Below are 22,181 nucleotides of genomic sequence, written 5' to 3' on the forward strand. Positions count from 1 at the left end.
TAAAAAAATGTAGGTTACACAAAGCCTGAATAATGAAGCTTTCTTTCAGCCAATGAATTTTGACAAAAAGGAATGAATTATTACTATTAATTTATTACAAAGTTCTTTTTAATGATATAATAATAATACCAACAATATGGAAACTTATTTTGTAACAAGAAAGATAGACAGATGGAAGTTCTTAGGAAACCCGGTGCCTTGCTTAGCAGGGGATGCAGTGACATGGAGCCTGCAGTGTGGCCTCAGCCTATATGACAAACCTTGGGAAGGAGAAAAGGAACCTTCCTTCAAAGAGATGGGAAAGTGTGTAAAAGAGCTACTGCAATGGGGTTGCTGCTGGAGAGAGCATGACACCAATATTATTTGTTCAAACCTTCTGAAAGTGTGTGTTTCTGTATGGAAGGTACATAAACCAATGTAGAAGCCTGACTCGAAATGATTTTTAAATTAGCTCAGGTTGTAGAGCACAAGACTCTGAATCTCAGGGTTGTGTGTTTGAGCCCCACATTGGGCAAAAAGATTCCTGCTTTGCAGGGGTTGGACTAGATGATCCTTGTGGTCCCTTCCGACTCTACAATTCTGTGATACATGGGACTGTGCTGCGATGCATTCAAACAAATTACTACTGTATCAGTTTGGTGGTATTTTGTTCTATTGATATACCTGTGATTCCATGATGACAGCTATTCCTGAATCCTGTAGAAGGAGAAGAAAAGTGTGTCTGGGTTATGGCAGCATTTGTTTCAAAAGCATCGCCTATGTGCTCCAAAAGGGCAGGCTCAGCACAATGTTCCCCCAAAGTTCACAGCCTGTCTTGGAAAATGTCCTCCCATTTGGCAACACTGATCCTTATTAAAGGACCTCAGATCTCAAGGATGGTGATTGTGGAGGAAGGAAGGCTTCATGATGAGTTGGTTCCAGCCACACAGCTCAGCTCAACTTCATTACTTTGTTGATCCAGTCAACATAAAGGGAGACACGGATGAAGGTGGCAGGCTTCTCTTTGTGAGCGCAAACGCGGTTGGGGGTGATCACACCTTCCAGCACCCAGCAGTCATGAGTCAAGCAAGCCAAGGGGCCTCCGAAGTCACGCTGCAGGTGTGAAGCAGAGAACAAAAGACACATTCAGTTCAAACAAAAAATGGCTCAGTGCCTGTAGGGCAGAGCAACACCATCAAGGCACAAGAGGTGGTTTTTCTTCTTCCTAGAATTTGCTCAAGTATTTATGTCTCCCCTTTCCCTGTCATGAGTTCCTTTATTTGTGGATCCCCTCATCCACTTCTTCCCTCAGAGGACTGTTTCCTGGTACTGGTCTTAACCTTTCTAGCCTTTTCCTAACCCTGTCTTCCTTCCCTCTCTGCAGGTGCCTCCTCCTCTTGGGAATCTACATGAGAAGCAGAAGGAGGATATGTGTCTCACCTCACATATCAGGGCACTCAAAGCAGCTCAGTTCAGCCCCTCACATACCCTGCCTTGCTTACCTCACAGGCTCCCACAGGTACGTTCAAGGGCGCTGTGCACAATTCACTCTCCTTCACACGGCCTCGAAGAGCCACATTGCAGTCTTGGTTGCTCATGATTGGCAGCTTGGCCACATTGAGGACATTTTCATTACCAGTGCCTGCATGGGGAGCAGAATCAGAGGCTTAGGATCAACGGTTGGGGGTCACCCTGAGGGTGAGGGCAGTACCACCCCCCTTTGTTTATGGCTTGCAACCTGGGTGGGGGGGGGGAGTGTGGAAGGGAAATTAGCATGGAAGGAAAATTATTGGCTGCCTGTTTGGCTTCAGACCTATGATAATGGTGGATATAAGGGTGCTGTTGGTGAGAGCTAGTGTAGGAGTGTCTGAACTACCCCAAGTGAGAGATGGGGGTGGGCTCCCTAGATGCTTGAAGAGAGCCTCAGAACCACGCTATGGGATGCAGGTATATTATACAATACTTTTTGTTTCTGTGTTCGGCAATAGTCTCATTTTAAGGTGCTAACCTAATTTTAACTTTTGTATTGTTTTATACAATGTTAACTTTTTGTACTTATTTATTGATACTGTATTATGGTTATTTCTAATTGTTTCGAATAATATTCTTAGAACTCTTATCCTTATTGCTCATTTGATATGCTGTGAGCCACTCTGGGTACAATCTCCTGGAAAAATGGCATACAAATCAACAAATGGTGGTGAGGATAAACTGGTTTAGGCAACCTCCTGTATAGCTGGACCATGTCATGAGGGGCACACACTGTGAGGCAGGGTCAGTGAGTGGGTCCAGCATGCATCAAAGCTTTTTATTCGACTGGGAAACATAAGCTCTGCAGCTGATGTGGCAGAAGGAAGAAAAGTGAGAATAGACGGAATTAAAGAGTAGCCACTAAAGAAGTTCCTGGCAAATTGGAAGGGTGAGTGGCTGCCAGACCATGATTCTGTTTAGAGAATTGAAATGTGTGGTGTATGGGGTTGCCTTTCAGAAAAGTTCAGAAACTGCAGTTGGCCCAATACAAGACTACAATATTGCTAATTGGGACTGAGTGATTCAGTCATATTGCTCCAGAATTTTATTAGCTGCGCTAGTTCTCAGTCCATTTCCAGTCCCAATTCAAAGTGCCAGTATTAACCTTCAAAGTGCTTAATGGCTTAGGACCAGGTCAGATCAAAGATGGCCTCCTTCCACATTTATATACCTGGACCTTGAATGTTCTTCAGAGGCCTTTCTTCAGGTGCCCCCACCAAGTGAAGCAAGATGGCAGACTGCCTGGGGGAGGGGACTTCACAATGGTAGCACTCAGTTGTGAAGTGCCCTTCCCAAAGAGACTCACCTGGTACCTTTGATACGATAAGTTAAGCACCAGATAAAACAAATTCCCAAATCTGAGGTTTTAGTGTCCTGAACCACTATTTATGTGCTGTGTATTTTAATTATCTGCTTCTATTATTATTTTAATATTGTTATGCTGCACACTCTAGTTTCAATGATACAAAATAAAAGAGAAAAATAAAAAACAGTGAGTCACCCAGATAACAATCTTACTGAGTGGCCTTGTATAAATATAGTAAATAAATAAAAAAATCATCTATCCACCAATTGTTCCCCAATACCCTTTTTCTGAGACTGTACCTCTGGTGTCTCCCCATCCTGCAATCTCACATACGGTGTTCGCAGGCACAATGTAACGCTCAGGGGGGAGACAGATCAGTGCCACACGCTGATTCAGAATTGCTGGCCTTCAGGAAGAAAGAAAGAGGCTAGAAAACCACCAATATTCAAATAAGAGAGCCAAGATAATGTCACTACAAGTTGCTGGCTGTGCCAGCGTCATGCCTGTGGCCGACTGCTCATTCAACTGCAACGCTTACCGTACTTTTCCATGTATAAACTAGGTTTTTTTTACTTTAAAATAAGGTTTAAAATCTGGGGGTGTCTTATACACGGATAGTGCATATGCCCATTTTCTAAAATTGGGGTCCCCAAAAGTAGGGGGTGTCTTATACATGGGGGCGTCTTATACACGGAAAAATACAGCAATTCTCTGTGTGTGGTAATAGCTGCTGCACATAGCTATCAGCAGGGAGCAGATCCTGTAGGAGATGTCGTTGGGCTCCAGCTCCCATTAGCCACAGCTAGCATGACCAATGGTCAGGGATGCTGGGAACCACTTCTGGAGGGCCATTCCTGGGTCAGGTCCATTCCTGATTTAGGTTGGTTCAGTTTCTGAGATAAGAGGATATTCAAAAGTTATCAGTAGAGGCAAAGTAGGGTTGGCTAGCCTTTCAAGAAGCGTGATGTAAGTAAGATTCCTACTTCTGGCAAGGGCTGTTGATGACCAGTGAAGTTCCTTCTGTTGTGCTTCCATTATTCCATGGCATAAGATATGGAGACAACCACACAACTCACTGAAATCCACTACAGGTGAGAATTACAATCCCATTTCCCTGGAACTCCCCAGGGAAGAGGAGTCTCAGAATTTGGCTTCCATGAGAACATCACCGTTGCTAGGTCCAGGAAAGGGAGGTGCCTGTCAATCAGGCAGAGGAGAAACAACATCCTCAAAACCTAAAACTGCTGCTGAATTTAGCCTTGTACTGGATATCCTGTCTCACCTATTAAACACTCCTGTTGAAATCCATCCATCACATCACATCACTTTATCTTTCTCATCTGCCAACTCCCTCTTGCACATATCACTGCCCTCACAGATTGCTCCCCTGAAAGCTATAGTTCTCCACAGAATGAATCAGAGGAGTAGAATTCTAGCTGAAGAACAGAAGATGGTGTCCCAACTTCCAAGGTGGTAGGAGGCACTCTACACTTGAGCCATCGTTTAGTTTTATGCACCTAGGCCAAGAGGCAAGCCAAACAAAAAAAAATATTGGCGTCTACTATAACAATAGTGTGTGTATGTATATATCTTTTGATGTAATAATAAAAAATTATCTGTTTTCTGTTAACCTAACACAAAAAGGAGCATAGGAAGCTGCCTTATACTGAACCAGACCTTTGGCCTATGTAGCTCAGTTCTGTCTGCTTCAACTGGCAATGGGGTTCCAGACTGGAGTCATCCCAGCCCTATAGGGAGATGCCTGGGATTGAACCATGCATGCAGAACAGATGGCCCAACACTAAGCTATGGCCCTGCCCCTGCCCCTATTTAAAATAAAGGTTAAATGCCAAGGCCCCAAGATAAGACCAACTAGGCAGGCTGGTCCCCCGACCCCAGATTGGGCTGTGGAATTGCACTGGCAGGTATGGAACACCCTCAGTCTTCCATGCACTGCTCAGTCCCACCTCACTGTGCTGAATGTGTGCATTTATGGGGGGTGACGGTCATCATTCCCTTGCCAAGACTTGAAGGTTTCACAGCATCCAGTTGGACTCTCCAACGTCAATGACGTCTTCTCAAGAACCAGTGTACACATATTCAAGAATGTGCAAGTGCAATGGGTAAATAGGATCCATCCACATCTTCAGACAGAGCTGGGGAACCTCAGGCCCTGGAACGATATCTAGGCCTCTCTATCTGGCCTCTCTGCAGTTTACACACACCCATTGGCCCTGCATCACACCACAGGTATCTTTGCCTGCCTAGAATGTGTCATTGAATTCTGAGGGTGCCTCTTGCTTGTCTGGATAGGTGTGTGTAGAAAGTAGCCAGCTGTACAAAGATAGAATTTACATTTGTTGCTCTGCCCACTTTTGCCTCTGGAACTGTTTACCATTGGCACATTGCCCGGAAAGGGATGCAGGCTGAAAAACATTCCCCGCCCCTGTTTTAGAATGCAAAACATGGAAGCCACATCCATTCTGTAGTAGACACAGAGCCCATCTCCAAAAGGCACTCACCTCTCCAGTTTCAGCATCACCAGAAGAGACTCGGAGGGGCCACACACAATCTTGGAGATGGGAATGGCCTGTTTGTCAGGGTCGTTGGGACCAGGGTTCCTAAAGAGTGTCCCAAGCCAGACTTCATAACCAGACAAGTCAGCTTCACTGCCAATAAGAGGAACACAGTTATCAAAGGGGTCCAAAGAATGCAATCCTAAGTGGCAGCTTCCCTACTTCAACTCCTTTATAAGTGTGTCTGCACAAAGGAGAGCGCTTCTTTGGTGTTAGCATCCCAACTCTGGAACATCCTCCTCAGATAGGCTTGACTGGCTTTGACATTACAGTCATACCTCGGCTCCTGAACACCTTGGGAATCGAACATTCTGGTTCCTGAACGATCGAAAACCAGAAGTGAGTCTTCCGGTTTTCGAACGTTTTTTGGAAGCCGAATGTCAGGTGCAGCTTCCATATTTGTTTCGGATGCGCCTGAGCAATCGGGAACCAATTGGAAGCCGTGCCTTGGTTTCCGAACTTTTCAGAAGTTGAATGGACTTCCAGAACGGATTCCGTTCAACTTCCAAAGTACGTCTATATAGCCTTTCTGGTACCAGGTTACGATGTTCTTGTCTTTCCAGACATTTTACATTTGTTTATAGTTTACTTTTTGGTTTTAGCTGTTGCTAACAGAGGTCACAGCAAAAGCATATTAAAACAAGCCATACTTTTTTTTAAAAAATGCAATTTGCAGCTTCCTCCTTTGAAAGCGAACGTGAAATGGATTTACATTTCCTGAATGCAACTCTGGGACAGGAACTGAAGCTGCTGTTGACTGAGTGTTTAAATGAGCTGTGCTAGCTCAGCTTCTGCAAACCACGTGCCCTTTGGATATTTTGGACTACAACTCCCCTCAGCCCTAGCCAGCATGGCTGGCCGGAGTTATAGTCCAAATCATTAAGAGTTGGGGAAAGCTGCGCTAGGATGTTTCTTTACCCATGGCATTCCCCCCCCCCCCCCACTTTGCAGAGGCTATTTCCATCTAGGATAAATGACTGGCCAACAGTCAATTGTTTCAGCAAGGCAGGCCCTCAGCAGTTTCCTGTGCAGTATCAGGAATTAGGCTCTGCCACAAAACAACAGTACAGTGGTACCTCGGGTTAAGAGCTTAATTCGTTCCGGAGGTCCGTTCTTAACCTGAAACTGTTCTTAACCTGAGGTACCACTTTAGCTAATGGGGCCTCCCGCCGCCACCGCCACCATGTTCTCATCCTGAAGCAAAGTTCTTAACCTGAGGTACTATTTCTGGGTTAGCGGAGTCTGTAACCTGAAGTGTCTGTAACCTGAGGTACCACTGTACTGCCTTTCCCAAGGGGCACCAGAAGGAGATAGCGCAGGAAACCTCAGAGGAAAGCCAGATAAAATGCTTACCAGGAAGAGAAGCACTGGCGTGTGCTAATGACCCACTGCTCATTCACCAATGATCCTCCACAGAAGTGGACTAATTCCCTGTAAGACATATAATACAAAAAAACCGATCAGCTTGCCAGCCTCTTGCTGAGAACTTTCCCTTTTGCAGTGCTTTCATTGCTTGGAACACACAGTGAGAGATGAGTAACGAAGATGAAGGATAAATGAAATGAGGCAGTATCACAGGGCTGAAATCTCCCCTTGAAGCCATTGGATTACTAAGGTGGCTCTTTTCCCATCAGTGCTTCCTGCTGGACAGATTCACTCTGATTTCTTCCCCATAGCAGAGATGTCCAGACCATTGAAAACTTTACATCTTCCTTATGGAACTCCACCACCAGCATTCACATATTTCTCACCGATTGCGGATGCTGACCGTCCAAGGCGAGTTCCCAGGTCGCCCGCCCACAATACGAGCCCGAAGCTGCACTCGTTCGTCCCTCCTGCCACATTGGTCAAAGACCACGTTATCTGCAACCAGGAATGTGAGAGCGAAGTCAGGCACAATGCCCTCGGTGGCGAAAAGCAAAACAAGAGACTTCAGCTTCCAAAGCTTGTTGGCAAAGTCCAGGTTCCCCAGCCCAGCTGCACTCCCTTCTCATCAGAACTGCCTCCTTCCCAACAGTCACAGGCATCAGGCACAGGAGACTTACCTGGGTTCAGCAAGTTGGACAGCTTATTGTCACCGGCTAAAAAGAGGAAACATAGGGCTGGTTTACATGTGCAAACACAACACTTGCTTTCTGTACACCATTTGATTACTATATACTTCAGGGCTGGTGAACCTGCAGGCCAAATCTATCCTGCCAAGTCTCTGCAGGTGGCCTGCCAGCCCTCAGTAAAACTGGATGCCCCATCTCAACTCTATGCAAGAAAAGGGCAATTTTAATCTACGTATATTCAGGAACAGACCACACTCATCCCCATCACAGCACTGGGCTGAGAGAAGAAGTTAAATTTCTCCTTGCTGCTGTTTGTTGCAATGGGATGATTTGTCCAGCACAGCACTAAGCTGTGGGGAAAGATTTAATGCTGACCAACTCCGTAATGGAGAAATTGTCCTGCTTCAACGCTAAACAGAGAAGAATGGTGTAACTCTCTCCTCTCAGCCCAGTGCTGTAACAGGGTGATTTTACTCTCCAACCACATGCAATCTTCTACCACATGCGATCATTTTTGCATGTTTTGGAATGCTGAAACAGAGCAACAGTGTGCTTTACAGGCCTTCTTCAAAATAGGTGTAGGGGGTCAAGCCGGGGTTTTAAACCTGAAATACAGAATGTGTGTGTCAAATGTCATTCCAATATCAAAATGCCCAAGGGGGTTGCTGTGTTGCACACAAACCTACAAACTAACCAATACAGAACAGGCAAGGTAAGCCAAAGGCATCACTCCATAGAGTGCACAAAACAGCTGGCAGGGGACGCAAGTTGCCCACTATTGGTAGAACTGCCTGGGAGTGACCAGGACAGGGGGGTCATGTTCATCATGACATTGGCCTAACTCTCAACATTGGCTCAGAGACTCACCACATGGCTTAATAGCACAGTAATCAAACTGAGTTTTCTGATCCATGGTGTAGCACCAGGGGCCATGGCTGTCATTGTCAGGGTTGCGGCAATAATTTTCTTCAAGATGCACAGTGGGGAACATGACAGGGAAGACCCTAGGAGAAAGAAAGGACAACCATCCCTTCAGCACATGAACACTTGACTGCCACTTCTTCCCTAAATCCCCAAGACCTATCTGGAAGAATTCCTTGTCCTTCCTTGGTATCTGTTGTCATGCAACAGATACCCCACTTTCAATTATTTGTTGTGGTTGATTCAGACATTTGGAAGCACCTGCATTGAGCAGGTATTTGCATTTCCCAGCATACAAATGACAATATTTATATTGTTGGGGTGTGCGCAATTCTTTCCCCACAGCTAGTGATACCATCTTAAATGTAATTGCAGAAGCAACATAACATAATGACGCTAGGCAGAAGGGGTTAATTTTTGTATGTTTTCTTCTTTTCTTTAGAATAAAAGCCAAGCTAAGCCACTCAAATGTGAAAGCACCAACTCAGGTAGTTATTCGCAATATTTAAAGTGATAAACACTGGCAAGGCTACAACATCCCACTCCAATATCCCATTTTGTTGATCTTCTCATTTTATTTTATTTTTCAAATTTAGTTCTTTGCGGGCTGTGTACTCCTTTCTCCAGTGCTAGTACAGATTCCCCCCACAATAAGACAATCCCGCTTCCTCACTGTTGCTACACAGGGATGTGGTATGGTGCCGAGTGTACTGATTCTGTACCAATACAGTGCTGGCAGGTTCAGGTAACCTGAAACATTAAAAATGACAAAGAAGTGCACTTTATTTTACTCTATTCTATCCCCCCCATTTATTTTGGGGATGTACAGGGCTTACAGCTTTTGGGAAAGGAATTGATGGCTAGGCCCCAAAATCTGGGGGGGGGGGGGGGAGAGCAGGCTCTTTACCTTCAGAACTCATATGGATGAGAAATTTTCATTAGGACAGACCATCACATACTCACTGTGGTTTGTGAGGTGACTGCTCTTTCCACTTCTGGCAAGTGATTCCCTTCCGGGTTTTACTAACGGTGCCTCGAAATTCAACTCCATTTCCATGATAACAGTCTGTGAGGACAAATGACCCACTTGAGTGCCATTGCCTACTATACACTTCAATATCATCTCTAACACAGCAAACCGTAAGGACATAAAAACAGCCTGGTGGATCAGGGCAATTATCTAGCTAGTCCAGCCTCCTGTTCTCACAGGGCGTAACCAGATGCCTATGAGGAGCCAAGGAAGCCATTCCTGCTGCTGTTGTTGTTGTTGTTGCTGCTGCTGTTGAACCACCCTGAACAATTAATCAGAAAACCTGGCAACCTCACTGTTTACCTGCTAACTCTAGGTCATTTATGAACAAGATAAAAAGCACAGGTCTGGATACTGATCTTGGAGGGACTCCACTTTCTCCACTGGAAGAACTTTTCAATAATTCCTACTCACTGCTTCCTGTTTCTGAACCAGTTAGTGATCCACAAGAGGACCTCTAAAAAGGAGACTCAGAGTCATGGGCCCCAGTGCCGTTGCTTTGCGAAAGTCAACTGCAATGGAGAGTCAAGTGTCAGCTGGACCACTTCTATCTGTTTGCTTCTTGGCATTTCCAAAGAACTCAAAAAGGTTTGTGAGACAGGACTTAGCCTTACAGAGGCCGTGTTGGTTTGACTTCAGCAAAACTTGTTCTTTTATATAGTTAGTGATTCTATGCTTGGTAGCTGAAAACTTGGAAACCTCTATTGCAACTCTGTCAAACCCTCCAATACCAAATCACATACAAAAGCTTTTTTATAATATTTAGTATAATAATATAATATAATATATTGGCACTACCCAGACTTGAATAGAAAGAGAAAAGAAAGTATCACTGTTGAAAGGATCCCACTCGATCCCAGCTCATCAGACCAGTCCATCCAGCTCTCACCTTCAGTCTGCACATCCTCAGCACAGCGTTTGATTTGCAAGCAAAACGCTGTCCTCATGTTGGGGAGGCTAGTGAAACACCAAGGGGCCTCTGAGCCATCCGGATTCCGGCAATAATTCTCCTTAAGGCCCCTAGAGATTGCAAGACAGAGTATCAGCAGCTTCCTCACCTGCCCACAGAAGCACCAAAAGACTCCTACCTGGGCTCAACTTGCACCTGAAACCTCTGGGGACTGGGCAAATTCAAGAGACCCTCCATGTTCCTGAATAAGGACCTACTTGCACTCATATTTCTCAGGCAGGAAATGGTGACGGTGAGGCATCTGAGAGTCCCAGCGTTGGCAGGGGATTCCCGTTGCAGTGATGTTCACTTTGCCTCGATAGTCTTCTCCTTTCATTCTGAAGCAGCTGGTTGTAGACGGGAGGTGTCGGCGCTTCTCTACTTCCAGGGGTGGAAAAAGGAAATCAAAGCCACAATTATTTCAAAAACCAATTTCACCACACCAATATAGTAGCATACATCATAAATAAGACAGAAAAAAACATAGCTACAAAATTAATTCTAAACACACTTCAAAGGCCTTGTGAAACAAAATTTCAAGTTACTCATTTGTGGGGGAGGGTTTCAGCTGAAGTTTCAAAACTGATATTTTACGTATGTGCTTACATTCTGGATGTTTTTTAAATTAATGATGATCAGTTTCAGAATTGATTTTTAGACTTTCAAGACAGCATTATACAGACTTCACAGCAAAATGCAGATTTGTGTGCATCACCAGTTTTGGGAGTGGAAGTTTTGGGGTCAGAGGTCGCGTGCATCAGGTAGATGCTGAGGTGAAGATAAATGGGATTTTTTCACCTTGGGCACCTGTGCATATTTAACCACCTATAGCTGAGTCCCTGCTAAGTGAATTTAGGATTGTTCAGTGCGAGTTTCTACGGACATTTGCAAACTCCCCTTGAGAACAAACATATCATTGCCAAAACTCATTGTCACTGGCTCTTGTGTGGACCTTGGGTTAAAGTGGGCCCAATCTTCTCTATCAAACTGAAAGGGAAAGAGGTGTCTGTTGCTAAATGGCTGCTCTGCCCTCTCCTCCCTTTTCATTCCATAAGAACATGTTGTACTCCCTGTCCTCTCACATCAGCAGGTGAAACAAGCCCAAAGTTTTTGGCTCTCAAATCACTAATAACAGTGGTGGGGACAATGCCACCTCAAAGGGTGAGCAGAAGAGGGAAACCCAGCAGGCAGGGGTCAACCTGCTGAATTTTTCTTAGGAACAGATTTCACTCCGTAGCATACCCTTCAAGACAATACTCACCCTTTTGTTGCTATCAGGTGGACCCTGAAATCAGGGGTGGAGGAAGGGGGGTAGGGGGTGCGGTGGGGGCAGGTTGCCCTGGGTGTCACCACTGAGGGGGGTGGCAAAATGCCATGTGGCACTCACTGCAGGGCCTGCAGCGCGCCCGAGCCACACGTCTCTCCTGGGAATGACAGGGTGGCTTGGGCGCCCACAGGCTCCACACTACCCCAAGCAGTCCGCCTGCCGCCTCCCCCTCAGCTGTAGGGCGGCTGAGTGGGAGGAGGCAGGCAGACTCCTTGGAGGCCCCATGGAGTGTCCTGCCCTGGCTGGCCCTGCCCCGTGGGCAGCTGGCCCCGCTCCTGGGTGCAGGGCACATGCATCGCCCCAGGCGCCCAATCGGCTTGCTCTGCCACTGCCTGAAATCTCAGGAGGACTTACTGCATTTCCGAATGTGGCAATATTCTCGCTCCTTAGTTGGATCTGTTGTGTAACACCAAGGACGCTCGGAACTGTCAGGATTACGGCAGTAATTGTCATCTAGGTCCTTATCGGGGTATCTTTAAGCAGCAGGAGAGAGAAGAAGGATGTGTGTGAAACCACGTGCACAGTGTTTCTATTTTCACTTGCTCCTACAGCAAGCCTCGATTTGCACTTCCTGCAGGAAGATAAAAGGGCAGCTCCTGCTTCTGTCTCAGTCTGTCCTATTTGAATATGTCCCATCCGATATGCGCACATTTCACGGGATGTCAGGACTGGATATCCCCCACTCTGAACAAAGTAGAGATGCAAATAGCTTCTCCTTCTCAACAAACAACACGGTGGCTAATGTAGGCACATTTTTCCATTGTTGGGGGGGCATGCACACCCCTTTTCCTCTCCTCTTTTAAATGTGGGAACCATTTTGTGGTATGAGGACACTCTACATGCAGTGTAGTGTACATACACTCTATGCAGCCATTTTGTGACCAACAATATTTTCTCAGAATTCCAAGTGCACCCACCGGCCAATTTCTCTTACGGACAATAATAGTCTAGTAGTTCACTGTGAGGCACCAACGTAGCTTGGGGCAGATTCATAGCTGTCAACATTTCCCTTTTTTTAAGTGAAATTCCCTTATTCTGAATAGGATTCCTCGCAAGAAAAGGAAAAAGTTGACAGCTATGGGCAGATTCCCATGTCTGCCAAAAAGCTTCATAATGAGGGGCTCCCCAGTCACTTTATGATGTGAAATGTCTCTACCCTGCCCTTTAATATGTTTCCCAAGGACTGGAACTTAGTACTTGTTTGGCTGGTATGGGTGCCTGTGCGGGTGCTGCAGGTCCCAGCGTTGGCACTCTCTGCCAGACTCAGTGTGATCCACGAAGCCACGATAGTCCTCTCCGTTACATGACAGACACACAGCTGTAATTCAAAGACAGACAGAGAGAGTCACTGCAGAATAAAGCCTACTCAAGCCTCACCTGACACCTCAGCTGGAAAGGTGAAGAGAGGACACATTCTGCAAAAGTTACTGGCATGAGCAAACCCCAGAAGACATGAGCAGATGAGCAAAACCTGAGCAAGCAAAATTTGCCCCACGCAGCTGGTTTGAGGTGTCCTGAAAGGGCAGTGAAATATACGCGTAGTGATTTCATGCTCCTTATTGCAGCTCATAAACAGTGAATGAATTTTCACCCAAAACCTCAGGCTTTATATACATTATTTGCACAATGGGTCCCCTGTGATTGGCTGACTCTGCTTCCCTCCTGGAGCCTGATTGGGCTGCTCCTGCAGGCCAATTGGTGGTTGCATTCTAGATTCCTATTGACCTAATAGGCTGATTAACTTCTTCCTGAGGTCTGATTGGGCTGGTCCTGCAGGCCAATCAGGTTGTTGTATTCTAGGATCGTACCTGCCTATTGTTCTAGGATCCAAGCTCAGTACATAACAGGTAAGTTCTTTAATTTATTACAGCTGTATTTTTATTTTTCGTTTAGTTTCAGGGAAAGGGAAAAGCACTTGTGGGGTTTTCTGCCTCAAGTGCCACAATCAGTTGGCCACCCATGGCTCTTAGGCATGTTGACTTGATCTGTTGCTCCACCTTAGGCAGCAAAATGTCTTGGGCTAGCCTTGTCAGCAAGCACCGATACCAATGCAAGGCAATGTGAATGTACACATAGAAAGAGAAGGCACCAGGCAACTTGAGCAGACGCCAAACAAGCAAGATCAGACGGAGACAAGATATGAGACTCCTGAGACCTAAGCAGATATCAGACAACACAAGCAAAGCAAGCTGACAAGAGCCAGCATGCAGTGAGATGAGAGAGGACACCAGACTGGACGTAGGTTGATAACCATCAGCGCCATCTCATACAAATAAACACGCAGAGACACCAGGCAATGCCAGACCTCAGACACAAGCAGGTCTCAGTATCATTGCACCATATTTAACCTTGATGCTTCTTGCATGTTGCTTCAAAATCTGCAGCAGATACTGTACAACTAGCAAGACTAAATTTCAAAGGGGGAATTCGCGGACATCTTCAGTTATAGACGATCAAATTAAAATAACTGGGTAGTGTCCAACTAAGGTTTATGCAGAACAGGCCCATTAAAATTAATGGACCTAGCTTAGTCATGATCATTGATTTCAGGAGGTCCACTCTTGAGTAAGATACCACCCATCATTTGCACAATCACAGCAAGCTGAAGCTGGCCCAGAAAATATGTCCTCCTAATCTACAATATTGTGTTCCCATATGGCAATCATGGGGCTCAGCATAAAGGGGGAACAAAAGTCCAGACTAGCTGTTTTCATTACTGACTCTGAGGAATTCTACCTACTGCTGGGTGAGTGCTAGTCAGAGACAAGATATTGGGCTAGTTCATGGAGTTAATTAAAAATGATGTTGGAAGAGGCTTCACTTGATTTGAAAATCCCACTGGCTTCTTTCACCTGAAAGGCTACAATATTCCATCTATTTTTCCAAAATTATTGGAGCATTGAACCTGGCAATACCAGTGCTTCAAATGACATTTTTTGTCTTTGAGATGTTTGAAACTGAAACCTCAGTAGTGCAAATGCATATTTGCCAATAATTGTAACTTTGTGAATAATTATGTGAGATTAGTCAGTGGCTCAGCGGGTGAGTGGTATGCAGGTTTCTCAAGCCAATCTACATACCATTTTCACATTTCTTGATGCCACAGCTTTGGTGCCGGGTTGTAGGGTCAGTTGTGTAGCACCAAGGGCCATGCTTATCATCATCAGGATTCCGGCAATAGTTTTCTTCCAACCCATTATATCGTGATGGGGAAAACCTTATAGAACAGAGGCAGAACTGTCAGGCTCAGGCAAATGCTCCAAACCAAAAGGATCCTTTCAGCAATTAATCTAGAACTCTCTGCAAAAATCAACCCTCTGTTTTATTCAAACAGAAACCTCAATTTTGAAGCCACAATTAATTAAAACAAAAGTTAAAATACAGTTGAACAAGTAATTAAAATACAGTTTGCCCTGACAACAGTCCAGCAATCAGCATAGTGAATCCATTCACTTTCAAAGGCTTGTTTGAATACGAAGGTCTTAGCCTGCTGACAGAAGGATAACAAACAACTCCCATCATCTCTGATCATCATGCTGGCTAGGACTGATGGGAGATGGAGTCCAACAACATCTGGAGGGCCACAGGTTCCCTACTCCTGCTCCTGGTCCTGTAATGTTCAACAATGGACATTTCTTAACTCATCCAACACACACACAAGCCCTGGGAAATAATAATGATGATGATGATGATGTATTTTTATACCCCAGCCACTCTGGGTGGCTCCCAACATAATAATAATAATAATAATAATAATAATAATAATAATAATAATAATAATAATGTGACAAAACATCAAACGTTAAAAACTTCCCTAAACAGGGCTGCCTTCAGATGTCTTCTAAAAGTCAGATAGTTGTTTATTTCCTTGACATCTGATGGGAGGGCGTTCCCACAGGGTCGGCGCCACTACCAAAGGGTACAGTGGGACCATGTTCTCACTATTTACACTGCACCTGTATTATGTTGTTGTTTTAGGGATTTATATTTCACTCTTACTTCATCCCTCATAAAGATTTACCTGTGGTCATGTGGAGTCTTTTTGCCCCAATGTTGACAGGTTTTCCCCTTCTCAGTCACCGACTGGTTCCCTCTGTAGCTTGTCCCATTTCCCATGATGCAGGGCCTTATGTAACCTGTGGAAGGGAGAGATGACAAGTGATGGAGATACTCATAAGGCTCATGCACAAAGGCACAGGACACCTGAGCACAGCAGAGCAGTGTAACTGGACTTCTGTCCTTTGATAAATTCCAAGGTGGCATGACACAAGCGGATTAGCATAGATCAAACGTTAGTTGCCCCCTCATTTTCCCATACTCCACAAAAACATGTGGGGAGGTTCTTAATGGGTATTTTAACTCTCAGCCCCCGCCCTGGCCTGCTCCTTGCTGCCCACGGTCGTCTCCCTCTTGACCTGCTTAAGTCAGTGCTCTCACTTACAGCTCACCCAATCATTGAACAACTTTTATTCTCCAAATTGCAGCAGAGTCATTTCTCTGTCTCAAAATAAAGACATCTGTTGACTGAGGGCCCCTCCAGAACATATTTCCACTGCACATTTGTGATGATTCCTCACATTCCTCTTCCTTGCAAAGTTCAAGTCTGCGCCATCCTACCTTTTTTCTGGTAGAGGTCATAGTGGACATTCCTCTGCAACTGAGTGTGGGGTGTATTTTGGGTGAAATTCAGCAGCTGGCATCGATTACTGTGCAAGTTGTAGTGGAAGGCTCTGGAGGAGCAACACAACAGCAGAATAGTCATTGGCCCAGAAAAGCAACCAGAATATCCCATGTTCCATTTTGGCCTTTGCTTCCATATACAACAGATTCCCAGTTATAATAGCTTCTGCTTTCCATTGTTATTTGAATTCTATCTCGGCTGCCTTCTCATACCTCTGCTAATAATAAGCATAAAGTCTTATTGTGTTCATAAATTATTTTGGCAGTCCTGACAGCAACTACGTATGGTAAGTCAATGTTATTCCTATATTCCGGCTGTGAAGGTAGAGGTGCTGAAGCTGAGATAGCAGCTTCCTGAAGGCCACCAAGGCTAGATAAGCCAAAGACCTAGATTTTAATTTTGTTACATTTCTATCCTGTCTCACCCCACCCCCTGGCCACCATGGAACCTAAGGCAGTCTACCAGTGATTCTCAAGTGGCCTCCCCATGCAGGCACTGACCAGCAGACCCAGACCTGCTGAGCTTTAGCAAGGTGATGACCGTGCGTGCCTTCAGACCATCTCCTGGGACCAAAGGCAGGTCCTTCTGTTCATCCCTGTATGATTCTGTGGCTCCTGTGCCCTTGTGCACCCAGTGTTCTGGCTTTGCCTCTTACCTGCAGTCAAGCCACAAGACACAACCCCGTGCACACTCTTCTAAGGCCTTGGGCTGCTCCGCCCTCTGGTAGGACAAATGAAGTAGCTTAGTCGCTTTTAGTTTCTGGAAGTCATTCAGAGGAGAACGCTGGCCTGGAAAGACATTTTTAAAATGCACATTGCTCTGGCCCCTTGAAAAGAATCCAGAATCCAACCAGCTCCAGAAGATGCAGGGCACAATCCAGAGAAACAAGCAATCAAGCAGGGCTCCTAACACTTAAGATGTGATCATCTAGCAGTTTATGAAGCCAAGGAGTAAGGGACAGTTTTGGAGCTGGGGATGGAGAAATCTGTCAATTTTGGTTTCTTTCCATTTCTCATTTTTTCCAATCTTAAATTCTGTTCTCATTTACACATTGCTTTGCATTTTTTTTAAAAAAAGAAAAAATAATCTGCAAATTTCTCATAATATACACAGTTTTGGAAAGCAATTTCTCCTGATGTAATATTAATGTTATTTTTCATTAATATGTGGGGTTTTTTGCACATTTTAGTTGAGTACATCCTTTTTTTTGCATGCATTAGCTATAGAACTGCATTGCCAAATTCAGACCCACTGAATGTTGGTGATGAATCTTTCAAAGGCTCTTGAGCCCTGCCAAGGGAGAGAGGGAGGCAGAGACGCTGCCTAGAAGTTGGGCCAGATTCAACTCAGTTGTTGCTCTAGCCAGAACCAGTATAAGTCCCACAAGCACTATGGAGCTATTCCCCTCTCTCCTCCCTCCATGTGCCTCCACGCCCCCTCCAAATCAGCTCTGGGAGGTGAGGGAGTCTGGAGAAGCCCCAAAGCAGGGCATGGAGGGAGGAGAGGAAAGATTGTTCTATCTAGCAAACAGAAATATCTGCACAGATGAAACAACCACCTTAGCACAATTCCACCCATTGTGTTTGCTCTTAGCAATTGCTTCTTGCTTGCTTATCTAGAGCTCTGATGGGACATGAGAGATTGGGATAGCAAGAGTTGGGAGGAAGACAAGCCAGTTCTCTTTCTCACTCTGCTCAGATTGTGTGCTTCAACAGGACTAGAGGCTCTTCCAGACAACCTGCTTATTGAACATCCATTCCAATTCACATGCACAAAGCTTACACTGTGGTTAATGTTTACTGAGCATTTGTTTTGCTCATGGGGAATTATACAACCACACGCGCAGAATTCACCATTTGCTTGCAGTGTTTATAAGTCTTCCTGTTAATCAAGTGTTTGTTCCACACTTTGCAGCCTGATTCCCCATCACTTTCCAAACCACAAGGGATTTGTCACACTAGAGCACTTTAATCCACTGTAACCATGCAAACCTAAATTTCCAGTATAGAACTGAATCCGTCCCATAAAATACTGACAGTTCGGAGGCGGCCCAGAGTGGAAGACCTCACCAGGAATTCTTACCCACCTCTAGTCAGCATATACTCAGGAATGGGAGAGAAGTTTCTTACCTGTGCTGAAGGTACAGCTCAATAGAAGGACCAGAGCACCCACGGCCTGCATGATTCCCACCGGCAGCACCAGCCTTCCCAGCTTGGCTAAATGGATCTGCCAGCTGGGCTGTGCACACAGGAATATCCCAGCAGGAAGCAAAGGCACAGAGCCCCCCTGCCCCACTAGCCAAATATTTACCCAGAGCTCACGTGTCAGGAATAATTCTGGAGGAGGGAGAGGTTTAGAGGGCCTGGGGTACAGTTGCTCATGGGAGACTTATCTGAGTGGACCTCCTTAAGTACCTCTCCACTCTTTCTTTCCCAGCTCCTTCAACCAGTGGGCTGGCCCCTTCCCCAGGTCCCAGCTGACACAAAACACTCAGAATATTTTGTTTTTAAAAAATCAGTATGACGCAATGTCATGTTAGGAAATTGCTCCCACCCAGTCCGAGCTGGCCCTGACTCAGGAGCCTTCCCCTTCCTGTAAGTGGCCTGATGGGTGCTACGCCCCACATTCTCAGAAGCCCTCCCCAGTGAACAAGACCCAACGGAGGAAAAAGCTAAAAGAAAGAAAGAAGAAACAGCCAGCACGGAGTGAAGAGCAAGAGCCTATGGAGACTGTTTGCAGGGTTATAACTGGAACTTCAAGCAGAGGGCAGCCACATCCACAAAGGGATAAAAGAAGGCACTTCAGAAGAGCAGAATCCCTAAAGGAGTGGGCAACAGAGCAAAAGAGAGACTTACAAGGAAGTGCACAGCCTGGAGGCAGAGAATGAGGATGTGCCCCTTAAATGGATCAAAGCTCTATGTTCTTTAGGCCGTATCTGAAGAAAAGCAGTACCTGCTGCTTTCTGCCTACTTTGAAGCTTTAAAGGCATGTGGCCAGGAAACCAAGGTCCACTGGGAAACTGTTGTTTACACACCCACACACCCACATCATGCCAAAGTGGAGACCAACTTGGTCCCATCCCTTGGCCAGAGAGGGAGCAGCTGCAGGGAGCTTGCTTCAACCTTACATGCTAGAAGAAAGCTCTTATTCAAACTTATTTGAAATAACACTTATAAGAAATAGTGTCTGAATTTAGTTTTTTTCCTTGTCCTGCCCGATCCCTTTTCCTTTTGAGCTGCGTCTTTTAGACTGAAAGTTCAAGGGTGTGGACTGTCTTCTTATGACTGTTGTAAGTTGCTCTAAGAGCCCTTTAAAAAAAGAAGAGCAAACTAAAAATACTTTTTAAAACAAACAAGCGAATGGGGGCGCTGCCAAGATAACGTGTGGCTATTTACACAGTCTAGGAACAGAGAAGTTATTGCTGAGAATATGTTGATTTGGAAAATAGATATCCCAACCAATTTTGTTTCCTTGAATGTATTTGCATACACATGAATCAAAACAAGGGCAATTCCAAGTTAGATTTAAGCCACCTTTTCCTCCTGACAAGAAGAAATTCAATAGGTAACACTTTCTCCAACAGTAACAGGGCATGCACCTGTTCAGTTTCTTTCCATTATGCAGCAGTACAACGTTGAAAGGCACTGTCAATGTCACACCTGAGGTACACCCTGACAGCATGTTCCTAAGCGTATTTGCTTACAAGTTCTACTGAGTTCAATGAGACACTCTAGTTAGGGTGTAACCCCAAACACATTTACTAACAGCTAGATCTTATCATGCACACATGGGATACTTCCAGAAAGGGCTTCGTACAGAATTCTGGGAATATGGGAACACCATTTAGGTTGCCAAGTATTTAGTTCATTTTTATATGTTTACCATCATGACAGACACTGGATGCTATGCATCTGGCACTGAACTGTGTTGAATTGTCTAAACAATCGGGCCTGGTTTTTCTCAGTGTGTGATTGGCACACTAGCTTTCATGCACTTCTGACCCCAGGGATGGACACTGCTTGCCATTCACACCAATGGGCAGAGCTTCGCACAGAATGCACATGGGCTGCGGTTGTTGTCTCTCCCTTCCGAAAGCCCTGCCCTTTATTTCTGTACCCATACACATGCATCTTTAAATATGCAATTCACCGGAAATACACAATAGCAAACTAGTCCTTAGTTATCATGCTTCACAATAGGCTTGTACTTTCAAGGGATGCAGGGTGGGGGGGCAATATCCATTTAATTTTTTTAAAAAAACACTGAGGTTTTGTGAAAGAGTGGCATTTACCTACATCAATCTGGAACTTGATTTGGTGGAGTTGAAGTAGGAGGTGGAAACGCACAACTGCAATGAAATATTGAAATCATTGTCGCACTCACACCATTCATTTAAAGCACATGGCTTCCCCCAAAGAATCCTGAGAATTGTAGTTTATCCCTTGTAGAACTACAATTCCCAGCAACCTTAACAAACCAGAGTTTCCAGGATTACTTGGGGGAAGCAGTATGCTTTAAAAGTTTAAATGTATTGTGGGATTGTGACCTATCATAATGAGGTCTTGTGCAAGGTCACTGGATTATTGTACGTCTGGTGTATGTACTGTGATGACAGACTCCAAGGTAATCTTGCACATTGTGAAGGTCTTGAGAGGATAGCTCCTCCGAACCAGGTTATTTGAATCCAGACATGCTTTCAGCATGTGGCAATAGGTGGATACAAGCGTCTTTTGTTTGGCATTGGAAACAAACCCTGTGCCCAGGTAAGGAGCAAAACAGAAGTATGGACCACCTGCCAGAAACACCACCACACTTGTGACAAACCACCCACCATGAAACAAAAGAAATGATGACTTTTCACACCAGCGGTGACTGTGGATGTGTAACAGGTGATAAATATTTATTGGATTTTCCATGGTAAAGGGAACCCCAGATTTGTTCACATATTTATTGAGGTACAGGCTGCCGTTTTGATGACACTGGACACTGCAAAGATGTTCGTGTGCCAGTTCCACAACAAATTCTTGTCTGGAAGCACCCAAACTTAAAAAGACCCACTAAATTCAACAGATCGCCCTTTCACGTAAGATGGCAGCTGAAAAGAAATCCCCCCGAGGGTTGTCAGTATGGGCGGAGGAGGGGCAGACTTGAGAATGGTGCTTACCAGTGGTGAATAAAAAGGGAAGAATTCTGCAACAGTTTTAGTCAATCCGGAGGAGAGCTGCTGCTCGACGTGGGGGCATCGGAAGAGAGGCCACGGAGCAAGCTGGAACAGGCACAGAAATATAATTAAACACAGGCATATTCGGAAAGGCTGAAGAGTGCGGTGGACCTGAAATGACAGCAGCCTCCTAGTAGCAACTTTACTAAAAGGTGTGGCAGGAAGGGAAGGTGCTGAAATTTTCAGAAAGCAAACGAAGCGGCGCCACCCACCAGAAGGCGACCACGACGAGCACTATTGCCATTAATGGGCGTGCGACTCCCGCCGCAGGAAGATCCAAGCGGACATCTCTCTTTCGGGTGGAGCAACGCAAATGCTTGCAGCTCCTCCACGCCGAGGCTGTGCTCCGATTTCTGCAGCCAGCCTGCTCTGTAATGCCACTGCATCCTCCTGCGGGCAGGACAAAATGCTCCTCCTTAGCAATGCCGGTCCTTTTAGTTAATGAAACTAAAGGTGCGGTGACAAAATTGGACTTGAGAGAAATCCACGCCTCGGTCGCCAAGTGCACCTCTCTCGCTCCCTCCCTCCCGTCGCCGGGTTGGGAAGAAACTCGTCCTGAACTTCTGCATAATAAAGTTGTGGAATTTAATCCGCCTCCGCCCTCGCG

General features: G+C 45.4%; 1 protein-coding gene across 2 annotated transcripts; it reads right to left on the bottom strand.

The window, feature by feature from the left end:
* Positions 1–73: 73 nt before the first annotated feature.
* MST1 (macrophage stimulating 1) lies at positions 74–18,834 on the bottom strand. Of its 2 annotated transcripts, none has more exons than XM_028718661.2 (18): positions 18,483–18,834; positions 17,009–17,141; positions 16,290–16,402; positions 15,694–15,808; positions 14,753–14,889; positions 12,870–12,990; positions 12,027–12,145; positions 10,564–10,723; positions 10,286–10,416; positions 9,330–9,432; positions 8,313–8,449; positions 7,437–7,472; positions 7,143–7,254; positions 6,745–6,822; positions 5,338–5,484; positions 3,115–3,221; positions 1,482–1,621; positions 74–1,092 (listed from the first exon to the last, which is right to left on the bottom strand). In XM_028718661.2, the coding sequence occupies exons 1-18, from the start codon at positions 18,532–18,534 to the stop codon at positions 931–933; spliced, it is 2,103 nt and encodes a 700-aa protein (XP_028574494.2). In that variant the 5' UTR covers positions 18,535–18,834; the 3' UTR covers positions 74–930. The 2 variants fall into 2 exon arrangements, with proteins under 2 accessions (XP_028574494.2, XP_028574493.2); XM_028718660.2 differs by having other exon boundaries at positions 10,564–10,726.
* Positions 18,835–22,181: the final 3,347 nt, after the last annotated feature.

Source organism: Podarcis muralis, chromosome 2 (assembly GCF_964188315.1).
Source record: "Podarcis muralis chromosome 2, rPodMur119.hap1.1, whole genome shotgun sequence".
In the NCBI taxonomy this organism is placed as follows: domain Eukaryota; kingdom Metazoa; phylum Chordata; class Lepidosauria; order Squamata; family Lacertidae; genus Podarcis; species Podarcis muralis.

Bases quoted from the DNA above. Each gene is read 5' to 3' on its own strand.
- MST1 (XM_028718660.2), bottom strand. From the start codon at position 18,534: ATGCAGGCCGTGGGTGCTCTGGTCCTTCTATTGAGCTGTACCTTCAGC. The intron at 16,403-17,008 runs GTAAGAGGCAAA...TTGCTCCTCCAG, and splicing joins GTCTTGTGGCTTGACTGCAG to AGCCTTCCACTACAACTTGC. The intron at 10,727-12,026 runs GTAAGTCCTCCT...CACCCCTGGAAG, and splicing joins TTGCCACATTCGGAAATGCA to TAGAGAAGCGCCGACACCTC.